Source organism: Anomaloglossus baeobatrachus, chromosome 7, assembly GCF_048569485.1.
Source record: "Anomaloglossus baeobatrachus isolate aAnoBae1 chromosome 7, aAnoBae1.hap1, whole genome shotgun sequence".
In the NCBI taxonomy this organism is placed as follows: domain Eukaryota; kingdom Metazoa; phylum Chordata; class Amphibia; order Anura; family Aromobatidae; genus Anomaloglossus; species Anomaloglossus baeobatrachus.
Window position 1 is genome coordinate 265,449,683 of NC_134359.1, and position 19,551 is coordinate 265,469,233.

The window sequence follows — 19,551 nt, forward strand, 5'->3', positions numbered from 1 at the left end:
TTGTCCCATTTCCTTAAAGGGAATCTGTCACCAGGTTTTTGCTCCCCCGTCTGAGAGCAGCATAATGTACAGAGACCCTGATTCCAGTGATGTGTCCCTTACTGAGCTGTTTGCTGTCATTTTGATAAAAGCAATGTTTTTTGCGAAGCAGATCTAGTAGTTATGCAGAGCTCATAAATATACTGGACTACGTGGGACCATGCCAAGTAGTCCTGTAATATTAATCTCCTGCTGATTAATCAGTGCTTTTAACAAAATTTCACTAAGCAGCTCAGTAAGTGACATATCGCTGGAATCGGGGTCTCTGTCTCTACATTATGTTGCTCTCAGATGAGGTGGCAAAAACCAGGTGACACATTCCCTTAAAAGGGGTCTATACTATGGATAACCTCACGCACAAATATGCTGAACTGTCTGGCAGCACGCTAAGTAGTCCTGTAATGATAATCTCCTGCTGATTAATCAGTGATTTTATCAAAACTACACTAAGCAGCTCAGTAAGTGACACATTGCTGGAGTCAGGGTCTCTGCACCTATGTTATGCTGCTCTTAGATGAGGGGGCAAAAACCTGGTGACAGATTCCCTTTAAAGGGGACTATGCTATGGATGACGTCACTCACGAATATGCTGGACTGTCTGGCAGCACGCCAATTGGTCCTGTAATGATAAACTACTGCTGATTAAACAATGATTTCATCAAAACTACACGAAGCTCAGTAAGTGACATCTTTGGAATCAGGGCCTCTGCCCCTACATCATGCTGCTCTCAAATTAGGTGTCAAAAACCTGGTGACACATTCCCTTTAACTCAAACCTGCTCCCAGACCAGCAGACTATGTGCTATGTCTCCCAGCAGTGAGATAACATAAACAAAGCCAAATGACCGCTGCAGCCAATCAGCTATCACTGATCGGCTGCAGCCTTCACTATTCCGTCAGCGTTGATTACTGCTTAAATGGATAAAACAATCAGTACTCTAAGAAAAAACGCTGCAAAGATTATAAAAAAAATGGAAGGCAAAAATAAAACGCAAAAGAAAAAAAAAGCATTAGAAAAAAAAGCATAAAAAAGCATTACAAAAAGCATAAAAAAACAGCATAAAAAAAGCATTAAAAAAGCATAAAAAGAAGCATAAAAAGCATAAAAGAAATATCAGACGCAGTTATAAAATGCTGCATCGTTGGAAAAGACTAAATAAGCAATCAAAAATTTAATAAACACGGCACGCAAAGATATTCCTAAGTAGTAGATTGAGACTTGTTTTTAGCATCTCTGGACAGAAGGGGTCCTAACTGGCCATATCTTGAGATAATCCCCTTAAAAGAGAAAAAAAATCAATAGCACATGTGAGTAGTGATCATGGGTGGCAGATATTATTCTACGCCGTGTTAGTATTCCCTTTGGAGATCACGATCGCCGGCCTCTATTTATAACAGTCAGCGAAGAACAAGCGATTAATCTCCGTGCAGACGTTGCACGCCTCACTCCGGGCCCGGAGTAACGATACCTTTGGTAAGCTGTCTGCCCTTCGATCCCTCGAACATATATTTCACGGTCAGAAAATACCCTCCGGGGCTCTCGTGGTGCCAAAGTAAAACCGCTATAACCTTCTACGAGCGCGACGCCATGAGATGGGACAGAGTCAGAACATGGATTTGATCGCAACGTGGAAAAAAAAAAGTGACAAACTTCTAAGTGTCGTGTTCCTCAACTTTTAGCCCATAGCCACCAAACAGCTCTTTTTTTCTTCATGGCTTTTCGTAAAAAAATTAAAAAAAAAAAGCACTGGGTTTTATAATTTAGATCCTGGATAGAGCAGCCGTTAGTAGCCGAGGTTTGTTTTTGACAGGAACAGGAAAAATTAATTACATTTGTGTCAGTGACACAGAACCGCGCTCGTTTTGGCCCCTCGATGAGTCGGCGGCCTGCAAACGCGTGAGCCTTCCAGTGTTCGACTTCTAGACATGATCTGATTTGGCCGCTCACTTAGTTTTGTGCGGATGTAAAAAGAAAACACAAAATAAATGTTAACAAAAATGAGCAACATAAAAAATACTACATACAGTGCAGATTAAACGCTTTCCATGTCTAGACCATTGTTCACCACTCAGTGGTTTTGCATTGGGATGCCGCCATACACCGCACTGCTACTACTGAGTAGATGGCAGTCAAACATATGTCAATCATGTAAATTTCAGAGCTACACAAAAAAAACCCTACTAACTACAACTACAAAAACAAAACTACTATATACAGAGCAGATTAAACACTTTCCATGTCTAGACCATTGTTCACCACTCGGTGGTTTTGGATTGGGATGCCGCAATACACCGCACTGCTACTACTGAGTAGATGGTAGTCAAACATATGTCAATGATGTAAATTTCAGAGCTACATCCAAACCCCCCCCCCCCCCAAAAAAACTACCACATACAGTGCAGATTAAATGCTTTCCATGTCTAGACCATTGTTCACCACTTGGTAGTTTTGCATTGGGAAACAGCAACACCCTGCACTGCTACTACTGAGTAGATTGCATTCAAACAAATGTCAATCATGTAAATTTCAGAGCTACACCCAAAAAAAAAAAATACTACATACAGAGCAGATTAAATGCTTTACATAACTAGACCATTCTTCACCACTTGGTAGTTTTGCATTGAGATATAGCAATACACCGCACTGCTACTACTGAGTAGATGGCAGTCAAACAAATGTCAAACAAGTAAATTTCGGAGCTACACCCAAAAAAAAATTAAAAAAATACTACGTACAGTGCAGATTTAATGCTTTGCATATCTAGACCATTGTTCACTACTTGGTAGGTTTGCATTGGGATGCTGCAATACACTGCACTGCTACTACTGAGTAGATGGCAGTCAAACAAATGTCAATAATGTAAATTTCAGAGCTACACCAAAAAACAAAAACAAAAACAAAACACTACAAACAGTGCAGATTAAACACTTTGCATGTCTAGACCATTGTTCACTACTTGGTAGTTTTGCACTGGGATGCCACTATACACTGCACTGCTACTACTGAGTAGATGGCGGTCAAACAAATGTCAAATCATGTAAATTTCAGAGCTATACCCCAAAAAAATAAATACTACACACAGAGCAGATTAAACGCTTTGCATATCTAGACCATTGTTCACCACTTGGTAGTTTTGCATTGAAATGCCACAATACCCTGCACTGCTTCTACTAAGTGGCGGTCAAACAAATGTCAATCATGTAAATTTTAAGGTGACTTAGGGGCTTCCATGAGCTGAAAAAAGCGGATCATTGAGGTGGTGCCAAAAGTTGCACTGACATCGATCTAATATTGATGGCGGTGAAGATCTGAGGTTGGATAAATCATCTGGGCAGGGTAACAATTCAATCATTTTTATTTCTTCCATTCACGGTTTAAGGATACGTGATGACGATCAGGACCCGTTGCATCCTGGAAGCGGCAGGTCCGGACCTGCAGGGCCGCGAGTCTCCTCCGTAGGAGATTTAGGTCAACAACAACTTTAACAGAATTTGTCATATACTTTGCTTCTATTAAAGGGAATCTGTCACCTGGTTTCTGCCACCTAATCTCAGAGTAGCATAATGTAGGGGCAAAGACCCTGATTCCAGTTATGTGTCACTTATTTAGCTGCTTGCTGTCGTTTTGATAAAATCAGTTTTATTAGCAGATTACCATTGTAAACCTGCTGCAATGTAATCCTCCACATTCATGGGCTCTATATAAGGCCAGTTTCACACATCCTTCTTTTTGCCGGTTTCGCGGATCCGGCACGCTCCCGTACAGTGAATACAGTACAATGACAGCGCAACAAGCGCCGGTCACGTGCTGTCATGTGACCGGCGCATGTGACCCGGAAGTTACAGCGCAGTCATTGTACTGTATTCACTGTACGGGAGCGTGCCGGATCCGCGAAACCGGCAAAAAGAAGGATGTGTGAAACTGGCCTAACCTCGCCCCATGACTAATTGGCAGCTTTTTGTCTATGCACAGTGTACACCGAAAGCTGCCAATCAGTGGTGTGTGCACCGTGCGGGGTTATACAGAGCTCAGCATTCAGAAAAAAAAAACAGACCTGAAGCAGGTAAAACAGGGATTGTATGAATATGACAGCAAGCAGCCGAGTAAGTGACATCGCTGGAATCCGGGTCCCTGCCCCTACATTATGCTGTCATATGGGGTAGGAAAAACGTGGTGGCAGATTCCATGTAAAAAGTAAGCATCATTTTATTTTTTTCATAAACCAAAAAGGGAAAAAAGGAAACGATGTAATATATATTTTCAGCGAAATCTGCTTCTTTCTCCTCCTGGACTGATCGTTAATTCTCAAAATTCAAAGTTGACGGGTAAAATTTATTTTTCACTGGAGGCAATTATTACAATATATGAAGGAGATGGAAAATGGTAGTTGGTGCTCATAATGTTCTATGTAGAAGGGAGGGGAAGGACCTCTGCCTCAATCTGCTTTCTCTAGATAGGAGATGACATTTGGTGCTCATAATATTCTATGTAGAAGGGAGGGGGGAGGACTTTCTCCTGTAGCTCTTCCCTCTAGATAGAACATTATGAGCACCAAAAGTCATCTATGTAGAAGGGAGGGGGAGGACTTTTTCCTGTAGCTCTTTCCTCTAGCTAGATGACATTTGGTGCTCATAACGTTCCATGTAGAAGGGAGGGGGGAGGACTTTTGCCTGTAGCTCCTCCCTTTAGATAGGAGAAGACATTGGTGCTCATAAAGGTGTAGAAGGGATGAGAATGATCTCTGGCTGTAGCTCTTCATACTAGACAGCAGATGACATTTGGTGCTCATAACCTTCTATGAAGAAGGAAGGGGAAGGATTTCTGCCTCTAGCTCCTTCCTTTACATAGAAGATGACATTTGGTGCTTACAGAGTTCTATGCAGAAGGAATGGGGAGGAGCTATGTTTCTAGCTCCTCCCATCTACATAGACCTTTATGAACACCAACTGTCATCTCCTATCTAAAGGGGAGGAGCTAGAGACAAACTTCTCCTTCCTTCTACATAGAAGGTTATGAGCACCAAATGTAATCTGTGTAGAATGGAGGGGAAGGACCTCTGCCTCTAGGCTCCTTCGTTTAGATAGTTGAGATTTGGTGCTCATAATGTTCTACGTAGAAGGGAGGGGAAGGACCTCTGGCTCCTTCGTCTAGATAGATGACATTTGGTGCTTATACATTTCTATGTAGGAGGAAAGAGGAGAAGCTTTGCTCCTAGCTCCTCCTCTCTCTATAGAACTTTATGAGCACCAACTGCCATCTCCTATCTAGAAGGGAGGAGCTCTTCCTCTTGCTCCTCCCCTCTATATATAGCTTTATGAACCCCAACTGTCAGCTCCTATCTAGAAGGGAGGAGCTCTGCTTCTTGCCCCTCCCCTCTATATAGAACTTTATGAGCACCAAATTTCAGCTCCTATCTAGAGGGGAGGAGCTCTGCTTCTAGCTCCTCTCTATATAACTTCATGAGCACTGTCAGCTCCTATCTAGAAGGGAGGAGCTCTGCTACTTTTTCCTCCCCTCTATATAGAACTTTATGAGCACCAACTGTCATCAATCTAGAAGGGAGGAGCTCTGCTTCTTGCTTCTCCCTTCTATATAGAGCTTTATGAGCACCAACTGTCAGCTCCTATCTAGAGGGGAGTAACTAAAGGCAGAGGTCCACTCCCTCCCTTATACATAGAACTTGAGCACCAACTGTAATTATCTAAAGAGGAGGAGCTAAAAGCAAAGCCCCTCCCTTCTACATAGAGCGTTTTGAGCACCACTTTTGTCTAACTTTTTATTTCTTCTTGTGTACTATTGATTTATAAACAAAAATTAAAAAAGATGTTTACATATAAATGACTGTGATAGTAATAGACGCTGACATGAGTGGTACTGGTCTGTTGACGTCGGGATTAGATTGTAAGCTCCGGGTACATCTCCGCTAGTCCGTAGCACTGGATCAGTCATGTTCCTTGCACACATAAATAAGAGATGTGACTTTATTTACTGCAGACGTACAATCAGGAGCCGCTCTTCCGTCCCCTGTGCATTATTATTTCATACACTGTGTATACAGCGCGCCCGCGCTCTGCTGTGATTTGTCAGCGTATAATGTATTACGCGGCGCAGTTTATTATTCAGCCTTAATGGAGTGAATTATTTTCACTTGGATCACACACACACAACAAAAAAAAACACAAACTACCGAGCAACAGACTTTCAATTGAGATTTTTTTTTTATTATTTTTTTTTTTTTCCCATTTCTTCCCCCTGAAAATAAATTGCTCATCTCATTATTTTCCGCTGTCTCCTGGTATGATACTATGCCCATTGCTGACACCTCTCTTATTCTCCATGGCAGGCCGAACATTAGCATGTAAATAGCTGACAGATAGTGGCAAATAAAAGAAAAGAACAGTTCTTTAATTAACTTTAATCCTTTGCAAATCCGTGCGGCAATCTGCTCGGATGGCACGGTACACGGGATCTTCTTAGGAGGTCCCTAAATGCTGCCTCCGGATGCCCACCAGACCAGAACGGTGAGTGGGAGGGATAGACCGCCGTACGGAAAAGGGTAATAGAAAAGTACTCCGCTCGTGTTGTAACAAGACCGGATAATTTATGCCAGACATAAAAAAAAAAAATAAAAAATAAACTTGTTAAGTAAAAGTATAATCACTGGGTGTAAAGTAAATTGCTGTAACTACAGATTACATGTTCAAGTAGGTAAAACACAGGGAAAAAAAAATGGAAAAAGATACACAGATAAGATCCCAAACCATAAGTCACATATGCTCAAATATAAAATACTGGAATTAAACTTGATTTTTTTTTCTACTTAAAAAGAGGACTTGCCACAAATATCTAATTTATTACTTATTTTTATTTTATTACTAATGTATTAATTTATTCGTTGCTTTCCTTAAAGACGACCAGTCACTTAAAATGAATATGTAATTTGCTTATCTGGTGTAAATGCCGCTGTTTTCCTGAATCCGGCGATGTTTTTCTTTTTTTCCTGCGCCTCTCCGTTCCTTATATATAACGCTTTTTCTCTGTACATAAATATAGCCAAATGGGTGTGGTCATCATATTTCCTGAGAAACTTTTTGAATACCACGCCCAGTTGGTAACAAAACTATACAGGAGGGAAAAAAGGAGCCATCTCTCAGGAATGGAGAGGCGCAGGAAAAAAAAAAAAGAAAAAACGCCGGAAAGAACTGCTCCTCATCTTTTTCTGAGTATATTCTTGAATACCACGCCCACTTGGCTAACAAGACTATACAGGAAAGAAATAGCCATATCTCAGGAACGGAGAGGTGCAGGAAAAAAAGAAAAACAATGCCGGATTCAGGAGAACAGTGGAATTTATACCAGATAAGCAAATTACATATTAATTTTAAGTGACTGGTCGTCTTTAAGGAGAGCAACGAATTACAAAAGCTTCCGGATAAAAATATTTACATGGCTCTCATTTGAACTGCTACTCATATTTTTCTGAGTATCTTCTTGAATACCACGCCCGATTGGCTAACAACACTATACAGGAGAAAAAGAGCCATATCTCAGGAACGGAGAGGCGCAGGAAAAAAAGAAAAACAAAGCTGGATTCAAGAGAACAGCGGCATTTATACCATATAAGTAAATTACATATTAATTTTAGGTGACTGGTCGTCTTTAAGGAAAGCAACAAATTACAAAACTTCTGGGGAAAAATACATAGCACTTATTTGAACTGCTCCTCATATTTTTCTGAGTATTTTATTGAAAACGACACCCACTTGGCTAACAAGACTATACAGGAAAGAAAGAGCCATATCTCAGGAATGGAGGAGTGTGCGAAAAAAAAAAACCAACAACACCGGAGAACAGCGGCATTTACATCAGATAAGCAAATTACATATTAATTTTAAGTGACTGGTCGTCTTTAAGGAGAGCAACAAATTACAAAGCTTCTGGGGAAAAATACATAGCTCTCATTTGAACTGCTCCTCATATTTGTCTGAGTATTTTATTGAAAACGACCCCACTTGGCTAACAAGACTATACAGGAAAGAAAGAGCCATATTTCAAGAACAGAGGGGAGCAGGAAAAAAAAAAGAAAACCAAACACTGGATTCAGGAGAAAAGCGACATTTACACCAGATAAGTAAATTACATATTAATGTTAAGTGACTAGTCGTTTTTAGGCTATGTGCACACACTGCGGTTTTTTTTACGCTGCGTTTGTGCGTTTTTTAGCGCTAAAAACGCACATAAACGCAACGTCTTTAAAAACACGTGAAAAAACGCATGCGCTTTTACCGCGTTTTGGTGCGTTTTTGGCTGCGTTTTTGCTCACTGCGTTTTTCCTGCGTTTTTCTATCAGTGAACATTGCCATTAAAGATTGTTAAAAAAAAAAAAGGTCTGATGTAATTTCCTTCTTTCATATGTTCTTCATTCTCCAGTAGTGTATGCAGGAGAGCAGACAGCTGCAGAACTACAAGGCTCAGCATGCTCCATCCAGGACTGTATGCTGGAGGGAGAGTCAGGGGGAGCAGAACTACAAGGCTCAGCATACACCATCCACTAGTGGATGCAGGAGAGCAGACAGCAGCTGCCGAACTACAAGGCTTAGCATCCTCCATCCAATAGTGTATGCAGGAGAGCAGACAGCAGCAGCAGAACTACAAGGCTCAGCATCCTCCTTCCAGGACTGCATGCAGAATTTCTTTGCCCCCCCCAAACAAAAAAAATGACGTGGGCTTCGCCATATTTTTGTATGCTAGACAGGTACAGCAGGCAGGTACGGGCTGCCTCCAACCCCCAGCTACCTATTTGTACCCGGCTGGGAACCAAAAATATAGGGAAGCCCTTTTTTTTTTTTTTTTTTTTTTTTTTTTTTTTAAATTTCATGAATTTCATGAAATAAATGAAAAAAAAAAAAAAAAAAAATGACGTGGGCGTCGCCCAATTTTTGAGTCCAGCCAGGTACAACTAGGCAGCTGAGGATTGGAATCCACAGTGCAGGGTGCCCATGCTTTCTGGGCACTCCCGCTGCGAATTGCAGTCCGCAGCCACCCCAGAAAATGGCGCTTTCATAGAAGCGCCATCTTCTGGCGCTGTATCCATCTCTTCCAGCGGCCCTGATGCCGGGTGGCTCGCTGGGTAATAATGGGGTTAGGGCTAGCTGTATATTATCAGCTGGCCCTAAGCCCGAAATTCATGGTGTTACGCCAATATTAGACATGGCCACCATAAATTTCTAGTAAAGATAAAAAAAAAAACACAACACAGAAAAATATTTTTATTAGAAATAAAACACAACACAATTAGTGACTCCATCTTTATTGAAATAAAGAACCTCCCTCCGCAGTAATCCTGTGTCAAGGGTCCCGCGCCGTCCAATCCGGATCCAATATCATCTGATCGGTTTGCTGGAAGGCAAAGCGATCAGATGATGTGTCAGGTTCTAGGATGTGAATCACATGACACAGCAGCTGATTGTATAAAAGCCGTTTATACAATCAGATGATGCATCAGTGCAAAAAAAAAATAAAAAATACTCACTTATGTGCTGATTACCGGCAGCTCCTGGAGCGGAGTCTGATCCCGTCCGATCGCTGCAGGAGCTGCCGGTAATCAGGGATGAAGTCTCCTGACGGCATCCGCTGACCGGTTAAGCCGGCCGGGCGCCAGTGTCACCGCGAGAGTTACGATCAGCTGATGCATCAGGCGACCGCATCAGGCGATCCATCGCCAGGTCCTGCAGCTATCGGAGATGTCCCGGCTGTCTGCACACAGCCGGAGCGGCGGTACCGGGAAAGGAGCTGGGAGCAGACATGGCACCGGGAGTCTGCAGACAGGTATGACTATGACATTTTTTCTACTGTTCACTTTTGATTTCGCAGCTGCTTCCACCTCCTGCCCAGACATGGCGCCGCACGGGAGCAAACATGCACAGAACGGGAGGTGGACGCAGCGGTGACGGTACCGGGAGGATTCACGCTTCTGTATTTAGCGACAGAAGGAATCCTCTTCCTGTACATGTCACTTTACTGCCCACCCCTTGCGTTTATAGTCATAGAAACGCACTAAAGCGCAACTATATTTCCAATTTGCTGTTTTCATTGCGTTTTTGAACATCTCATTGAACTCAATGGGTGGAAAACGCAGTGAAAAACGCAAAAATAATTGACATGCTGCGTTTTTGTGGGCACCACAAAAACGCAGCTAAAAAAAACGCTGTGTGCAGACAGCAAAAATGAAAACTCAGACTTTGCTGGGGAAGCAAAGTCATGCAGTTTTCTGAGCACGAACGCACCCAAAAAACGCACTGTGTGAACTTACCCTTAAAAAGAGCAACAAATTACAGAAAAACCTGGGAAAAATATTTACATAGCACTCATCTAAACTGCTAGAAAGAGTCTAAAATCACAGAAAGAAGCAATAATAGGTAAGGCCTAAAGTCAAGAGGGGCATCATTTCTGAGAAACAGTCACTTTAAAGGGAATCTGTCAGCAGCTTTTTGCCATCTCATCTGAGAGGAGCATAATGTAGGCAAAGAGGCTCGGATTCCAACAATGTATCACTTAGATTACTGGGTGCAGCCGTTCTGGCAATCAGAATTTTTAGATTTAGTCATGTAGCAGGGCTGAGAGGCTCTGAATAGAGATTGTACATGGATAGTGAGGTATCATTAAGAGAAGGGGGCATGCAGTGACATTGTAGTCCTGCTGGTTATACCAACATAGCAAATAAACAACAGATCGGACCTTGACAAGACAGGCATCCCTGAATTCTCAGTGTTAACCCTTGCAGCATACTAGCTTCATCCTACAGAGCAAAAACCTGCTGACAGATTCCCTTTAAATGCCATACAAGGAGCAAATATGAGGCTCTCCCTCACTCCAGCAGGCCTGGTTACGCCTTAAAACAAGCTGTTTGCCTAGAAAATAAGATTATTTCCTTTCAATTCTAAGCTTCTATATATCAGTTGTGTCCGGCTAGTTGTTTTATGCCCAAGCCGGATGCACCCGATCACTAGTAGAGCACTGGTCTGGTATCAACAGTCTGCTACCAATCCAACGTAACAAATATTAAATCAGATAATTAGAAAAAAAAACCTATAGAAATCTTTGGGATTGGTCCTGGCATCAGTTTTACCACTATATAAGAAGGAGAGGACACTGAACGGGAACTGGCTTTGGTGGCCATGATGAGCTTGTAAAGTCTTCTCACAGTAGTGGCAACCGGTGCACAGACCTTTAAGGCGAGGACAGGTAAAACACATTGGTAAATTATCATCTTTGGACCCCAAGACAATCTATAGGATTGAACTTCCCAAATAGGAACTACCATCATGTGTAGCTCATGGCTAGGATATGCCATCATTTGATGACTGGAGGAAGTCCAACTTCAGTGATCTCCATCCAATTCCAAAAATTTAAAGGGATGCCGCGGTAATTGAGCACCCCAGCCCCTTCATGGTCAGGCTTGATGGGGGTCCCCAAAACCCGTTATTACTACTGTCCCACAATGAATTTACCCATTCAGAGGAATGAATAAACTTTACTTCTCTCTGTTCGTCCAGATCAGTGGACTGATTTATTAGCACAGACATGTATAGTTCAGGTTTTAGGCCGTGTTCTTATCTTTATCCTCTCACTGGCAGCCAGACTGGTTTGTCAGGTCTCCATAAGGAGAATAGTCTTTCTCTTGGTCCCCACATAGCATCTTATAAGCCAGATCAGATACCCACACTTTGCACTGACGAGGGGCAAGCACCCCGGAACACCGTGTCTGCAAATTGGGATTCTGATCTGGGATAAATCCTAAGTCTTATGAAAAGGCTTGTTTAAAAAGCCACTTTTGACTTTTAGGATTGCCACTTCCAATAGGTGGCGCTAGAGTTTGTCTCCTTCCTCACTGAAGGGACAATTTGAATCTTTTTACTTACATGCAGCCCATGAATCCCCATTTATAAACCCAAAAGGGAACAATTCTGCATTTGAGCTTTATTGAAGTCACTTTTTTTATTATTTTGTTGCATTTACAATCTTTTTTGATTTTTCGTTGCTCCATAGCCTTTAAAATTGCCCATGTGGTCCAAAAATTTGGTGCAGACATGACCTTTAGGCTATGTTTATATGCATAGGTTTTTTTTTTTCTGTGTCCAAAACACAGGTTATGATGCATTTTTTTCAGCTTTTTCTAGGTATGTTAAGTGTGGATTACATGATTTGTCTACTGTAAAATGTGAAATAAAGTTAATTTTATTCACGAAAAATACATAAAAAAAAGAAAAAAATGCAACAAGACCTGTTTACTGCATTTTGATTTTGCAGCATTTTTGCGCTCTCTCATTACTTTCTATGGGTGAAGAAAAAAAAACCCGCTGCAAAAACACTGAAAGAATTTGTATGCCGCAGTTGTAAAAAAATATTGCTGCTCTCAAATTCAGTGCGAAAACAGAAATTCTGCGCATAACATTTCTATAAACTCAGCTTTTGTTGGTACTGTAAAAAAAAGATTGTCGGAATATAAAAAAAAAAAAACATTTGAGACTTTTTAACCACTAAAATTAACTTTTTTTTAAAAAATTGTTTTAAAAAAAAAAAAAAGAATTGAGAACTTTCACAGAAACCTTACTCCAGTGGGTGGACTGGAGTGGGATTCACCACCCAAAAATAAAAAAAATTGGTAAAAGTATAATTTTATAAATGTCAAAAACATTCAAAGTTGTTAAAGAAGCAAGAAAATAATAATAATAATAATAATAAAAATAATAAAATAAAAAAATATAATAATAATAATAATAAAAGACTTAAAAAAAAAAAGAAGACCACTTAAAAAGATGCAAAATGTATGGAGAATAAAGTGAAAATGGAAAAGCCCCTGAAAACAAGCAAATAAAATAATTCAAGAAAACTGGAGAAACAACAAGGATGAATCGAGAGCTGAAGTCCAACAAAAGAGGAGGGAAAGAAGAATAAAAAAAAAAATGTCATTCTGGTTTTTTTTTTTTTAGACACTTTTTAAAAAGTAATTTGAGAAGTAGGAGTGGCTTAGTAGGAATGGGGCGTAGCTTAAAATATTATTGTACATATTAGAGGAAAATATTGGTGGAAAATAAACCACCTGATATTTGGTATCAAAGTAAAAATAAATGTTTACAGGTTCGCCAAATTTATCACCCAGGACCATATATTTTAATTCAGCGCATTTTACGACTCTAGTCTAATGTTCCGCCTTCTAAACATTAGTAATTCTGTACTAGATATGTATTTCTTACTCAATAGTCATCACAAAGATTTTTCTGGGAATCATCAACTGGCACGGTGGCGTCAAGATGTGTGGAGACTACAATTTGTCTGATCAGTGCAGGGAGACTCGGGCATCGACCCATAGACTTGTAGTTCATAGGCAGGCTAGCAAGAGTTAATTTTTGCTGGGCTGCTTGTTAATCTCATGCTGTGCGGGGGAGTCAGTAATATATGCTCCCAACCTATATCTGCTGGCTGGACAATTCCATTAATTCCAGTTATAGCTAGTTTATACTGGTCTCGAGAAGTGGTGTGATTCAGACGTACTGGTCATTTTAATACATTATTGTTGTGAGCAGTTGTAGAGTTAACCTTTGTCTTATTGTTGCTGCCTTCCGGCTCTTGCTTTTCTCCTTAGATTCTTACTGTTTGTTTCTGTGAGTTTGCAGTGTCTGATATTTTGTTTTTTTTTATTCCCCCTTTCTGTCTTTATCTCTTTGACATCATACTCCTGCTCCTTCCTTCCCTGGGGGGCAGATAGTTCTAGTCAGGAGAATAGACAGGCATGGGACTCTAGCCTGAGGTTAGTGACAGCCTAGGGTCCCCTATCATAACGGATCTGATGGGACTCTAGCATCTCCACCATTATGGGTAACCCTGAGATTAGTGATAACCTAGGACCTTTAGCATGAGATATGGCACGAGACTATGGCATCTCCAACATTAGGGGTAACCCTGAGGTTAGTGATAACCAAGGGTCCCCTAGCATGAGGGATCTGATGGGACTCAGGCATCTCCATCATTAGGGGTAACCCTGAGTTTAGTGATAACCTAGGGCCTCTAGCATGAGATATGGTACGAGACTCTGGCATCTCCATCATTAGAGGTAATCCTGAGGTTAGTGATAACCAAGGGTCCCCTAACATGAGGGATCTGATGGGACTCTGGCATCTCCACCATTAGGGGTAACCCTGAGATTAGAAATATCCTAGGGTCCCCTAGAAAGAGGGATGGCAGAGGACTCTGGCATCTCCACCATTAGGGGTAACCCTGAGATTAGGAATAGCCTAGCATGAGGGACAGTATAGGACCACCCTGTCTCTTGCTATCCTGCAGTCACATTGTGACAATAGCTGCATAATGGTCGTTCATGGCAAAAAACCCACCCCATTGTCTGATCTGTAACGTGGTGGCAGTGATGGGGTTATGCCGCCAGTATAACTACCCATTACTTCCTCCCCCCATGCACACTTACATAAAGCCTATCTTAATAAACATCTTCCCATCAGAAAAAAAAAGGCATTTTTTTGTTTTGATTTCATTACATTTTCTGAAATTGCTTTTCTAGATGTTGCTGCTCATACATGCGGTGCGCTCGCTGCCAAGACTCCCGTTAATGCACTGATATCTCTGACAAGGTCAGCGCGCTAATAATTTCACAAAAGGTCATTTCTCCGCCCTGTTATATGGAAACCTGAGCCGGGAAACATGACACAAAATAATGTCGGCTCACAAAAGGTAAGAGGCAAAAGGCCAAAGTCCCACTCCAGACCCCCGCATCTGCCACACAAAGAATTTACCAGGGCGGGTGTGTTAACCCCTTTTGCTCAAAAAGGGGTGTGGGGGTGGGGGGGGGGGGTAAAACAAGTAAGTCAAGCAAAAACTTCACGGTGAAAAATATCATTTCATGGGGGGGATGAATTGTATTTTTCAATGTCTAATTGGGGTTACATAAACTGGATGAGCATTACATACCCTGTTTTTTTATGATTGACGATAAGGAGGGTCAATACTAAAACTTTTGCTACCCTTTTGTTACCCTTATCGGAGTGCACTATAATGTAGGGGTAGAGACCCTGACTCCAGCAATCTATCACTTACTAGGCTGCTTGCTTCAGTTTTGATAAAATCCCTGTTTTATTTGCTGCATATCTACCAGTTCACTGAATACTGAACTGTATAACCACGCCCACACCACTGATTGGCAGCTTTCTGTGTACACTCGAGGAGGGGTTATACAAAGCTCATTCTAACACTCGCGGCCGATTTAGGGGCAGCGAGCAGGATTAGTGGACTCACTGGACCACAGGGTGGACTCGGGCTTACCCTTTAGTAGGAGAGACTTAACTAAGAGCCCAACGTGAGGCGGACTCCAGGTATCACTCCCAGGGCAGTGACCTGAACTATGGCAGCTGACCCCCAGGACAGGAGACAGACTCCGGTACAAGCAAGATGACTAAGGCAGAGTGGACAAGTGGGTACGGACAGGAATGGTGGGCACGGCAAGGACAGGTAGGTATGGGAAAGCAGGTACAGGGTAACTGACACGGGTAACGGGACATGACAACTAGCTAGACTCAGGGGACACTAACTGGGAACGTTGTGCAAACACCTCCCTTAATGGGAGGGTGCCTTAAATACAGAGTGCCTCTCAGCCATAGGCATTTCCGGTAAATGGCGCACCAACCCTTTAAGAGGATGGCCAGTGTACTCGCGCGCACGTCTTTGATGCACTCCCGGGAACCCTGTGCGGCATGTGGAGGGGAAGGAGGTTGCAAAGCACCTGGAAGGCGGTGCGGCAGCGGGGAGAACAGAACCCAGCCGGAGCGGTGACTACGTCGGCATCAGTGCAGGGATGCCGGCACTACACTCAGTATTCAGAGATCTGGTAGACCTGCAGCAGATATAACAGGGATTTTATCAAAACTCACTAATGGAATCCGGGTCTCTACCCCCATATTATACTGCTCCCAGATAGTCCTCTATATTCATGAGCTTATATGTGAATATGGAGGACTACCTATTGATAATCTCCTGCTGATAAAACATTGATATTACATTAAGCAGCCCAGTAAGTGACATCACTGGAATCAGGATCTCTGTTTCTACTTTATGCAAAAACCTAATAACAGAGTCCTTTAAAATTCTATAAAAAGCAAAAAAAAAAAAAAACATTTTCTTTTGATTACCATAGTACCTTTTTGGTAATGCTAAAACTAAGGTTGAGAAAGGTACATGAAAACAAACTTTTTTTATTTTTATATTTTGACAATCTGACTAAAGATGAGCCAACCCCTGTAATTTCACTCCCTACGATATCGTGACCATAAGAGCCAGAGTCATCAGGCGTGTTTCGCATCGTTGCTGCAGCATTGCCCATCTCTTATTTCTCCGCATTGAGACTGTTTTCTCCTTTTCCGCCCTCAAGTGATGAGTTTGCTGTGAGAAAATAATAATCACTTGAGCATTTTCCATTGTGTTATAATAAATTTACAAGAAGAAAAAAAAAAAAAATTCTGGAAACGTCTTGTTTATTTTACCGAGCCCGAGGATATGTATGTAATCACGGCTTGTGCCCGACTCGGCGAAACGAGATCAATGCATCTCAACAAAAACAATTCAAGTGGAGATCCCATTCACTTTGATTGTAAAGTGTGCTATCATTTTCTTTCCAATATTTGCATTTCAGACACTTCAGTACAAATTGCAAGTAGTTTTTTTTCTTTTTCTGGTTTTTGGAGGATAAGAGCACGGGAACCGTTACAGAGAGCAATTTCCATTTGCTTAATATAACCGCAACATTTTAATTGTCCTCTTTGAGAGCGTGCGAGACAATGCGATTGAATGCACATTTAAGGTTGTGCATTACAGACTGTAGAGAGTTCTTAAACAATTACATAATTAAGCAAATATTACATTCATCGAGTGTACGGATCAAAAGATAGAAGAGGATTTTTCTGTATGACAAAGGGAAATTACGGTTGTAAATTATAGGCAAGGTATTATCGGAAAAGCGATATAATATTTCATTCAAATTTCTTACAAAGTAATACTAAATATAGAAAACTAACAACATGAAAAAATTGCAGTTTTCACACTGGCCAGGAAACCGCACAGTTCATGTTTATCTCCAGCTCATTTGTCAGCTTTACTGTGTAGACTGAGACAGTGTCAGCAGAGTTGTTTCATCATAACTAGATGATAATAAATGACAGCTATTGTGCTGCTAGAAATCTACATAAGATAGAAAAGCAAGTCTATACATATAGGCACAGATAACGCTGGGAATGTTAAAAAAAAAAGAAAGGGTTGGGATCTATCAGAGCATCACCAATACAACACAAAGGATACACCATATGACAAATTGATATAGTGGTGTTCAACTTAGTAAAAGTTATTTGTAAGAGGCTTTTACTGTCTAGAGTGATACGTTGAGAGCTTTAAAGAATGGAAAAAAGTGGCACCATGCATAATAAATAGACGAAGGCCGCCTCGTGTGTAACAACACTTCTATGGGTTCCGTAAAAGTGTTATTACACGCGAAAATGGCCGTATGCATAGCACATCATGCTCTCGCCTAAGGCTATGAACTCTCCACTCTAGACACTCCATAGTACTCCTTTTACTTTCTAAAGTCGGTTTCTGGCCCATTAAGACGTTTCTGAGCATTAATGCCCACTGATTGCAAAGGCCATCAAGCATACGCACCCCACTGTCCTGTTTATATTTCTCTATCTGTCTGTCTAGATAGAGCGCTTGACCCTTTCCCATCTCACCTCCACTTGTGTGCTTCACCCTTTCCCATCCCATCTGCTCCCCAACCTCACCACCCTGCTTATCCGGGCCCTAAACCATCTCTTCATCTTATCAGTAACTTCTTGTATCTTCCATTCCGCTTTCAAACACAACAATCACATCTATCCTGAAGAAGCCATTCACTGATCTAACCTCTTCGTCCAGTGCTATCGCCCCATTTTACTCAGTGAAAAGCAAATCCTCATGGAACTTCCCTTCCACGTATCACCCCACTCCCTCCTACTACAGATCCTTTCTTCCCCCAGTATCACAGATCTTGTCCTTCCTGGATCTCCTCATACCTCACAATTAGAACCTCCCATTCCCATACCATACTACCTCCTTTTCCCGCCTTCTCTCTGTTGGTGTCCCTGAAGGTTAGGTTCTGTCCTTGGACTAGGGGTCCTCTCTTTTGGCCTTGGACAACTCAGCGACATGCCTTCCATTAACACATATACGTTGATGACACTCAGATCTCCGTGGCCCAAACGTCATCTCTCTGATGTCCAGAATACTGGAGTGTCTATCAGCCATATCCTCCTCTCGCTTCCTAATGCTCAATATGGATAAAACCAAACTCATCACCTTTGCTTCAGCTCACCTAACTCTCCTACCTGATACACTGTATCTATCAATATACTGTAAACGACATTGCTTTCCCCTGTACCAGAAGTCCACTGCATTGAAGTAAGCCTGGGCTCTGTTCTTTCCTTCAAACCACACATCAAAGCATTCACCACACCCTACTCACAAGTATTTCCAGAATCCGTCCTTTCCTCAACACAATCTACTAAAGCCTTAGTGCGTGCCCTCATCATCTCCCACCTAGACTACTGCAACATCCTTCTCTGTGTACTTACTGCTAACACCTTCGCACCTCTCTAGATCATCCTCATCTCTGCTGCCCGGATAATCCACCTCTCTCCTCACTTCTCCCCTCTGCAAATCCCTTCACTTGCTTCCAAAAGCCTAATGAAACCAGTTTAAAACAATAACACTGACCTCAACGGCCAACAAGGCTGTAGCAAGACCACCTGAAAAGTCATCTCTTCAGAAAAGCCTACAGCCTTCAATAACTCCACTGTCATCTATAGAGACCAGGTATAGACCAGGGAAGCAGTTTCACCTCCCGACCGATCGTCTTCTTCCCCATTACCTTGTAGATTGTAAGCCCACAAGGTTATGATTCTCTCCCCTCGGTACCAGCCGTTCACGGTTATATTTGTATTTTGTATGTACCCCCTCTTAACATGTACCGATATGAGATCAATACTGTAGACGGATGGGTAGATCGTCGTATGGGTAGATCGTCGTATGGGTAGATCGTCGGATGGGTAGATCGTCGTATGGGTAGATCGTCGTATGGGTAGATCGTCGGATGGGTAGATCGTCGGATGGGTAGATCGTCGGATGGGTAGATCGTCGGATGGGTAGATCGTCGGATGGGTAGATCGTCGGATGGGTAGATCGTCGGATGGGTAGATCGTCGGATGGGTAGATCGTCGGATGGGTAGATCGTCGGATGGGTAGATCGTCGGATGGGTAGATCGTCGGATGGGTAGATCGTCGGATGGGTAGATCGTCGGATGGGTAGATCGTCGGATGGGTAGATCGTCGGATGGGTAGATCGTCGGATGGGTAGATCGTCGGATGGGTAGATCGTCGGATGGGTAGATCGTCGGATGGGTAGATCGTCGGATGGGTAGATC

At 42.1% G+C, this 19,551-nt stretch overlaps 1 protein-coding gene across 1 annotated transcript in view; it reads right to left on the bottom strand.

The window, feature by feature from the left end:
• MAD1L1 (mitotic arrest deficient 1 like 1) overlaps window positions 1-19,551 on the bottom strand; it is a 922,608-nt gene that overhangs the window by 665,571 nt on the left and 237,486 nt on the right. Inside the window, exons 12-13 of the mRNA XM_075318107.1 lie at window positions 16,749-16,775; window positions 12,319-12,374 (exon numbers count right to left, since the gene is read on the bottom strand). Of these exons, the coding sequence (XP_075174222.1) occupies window positions 12,319-12,374; window positions 16,749-16,775 (83 nt within the window). The remainder of the gene's footprint in view (window positions 1-12,318; window positions 12,375-16,748; window positions 16,776-19,551) is intronic.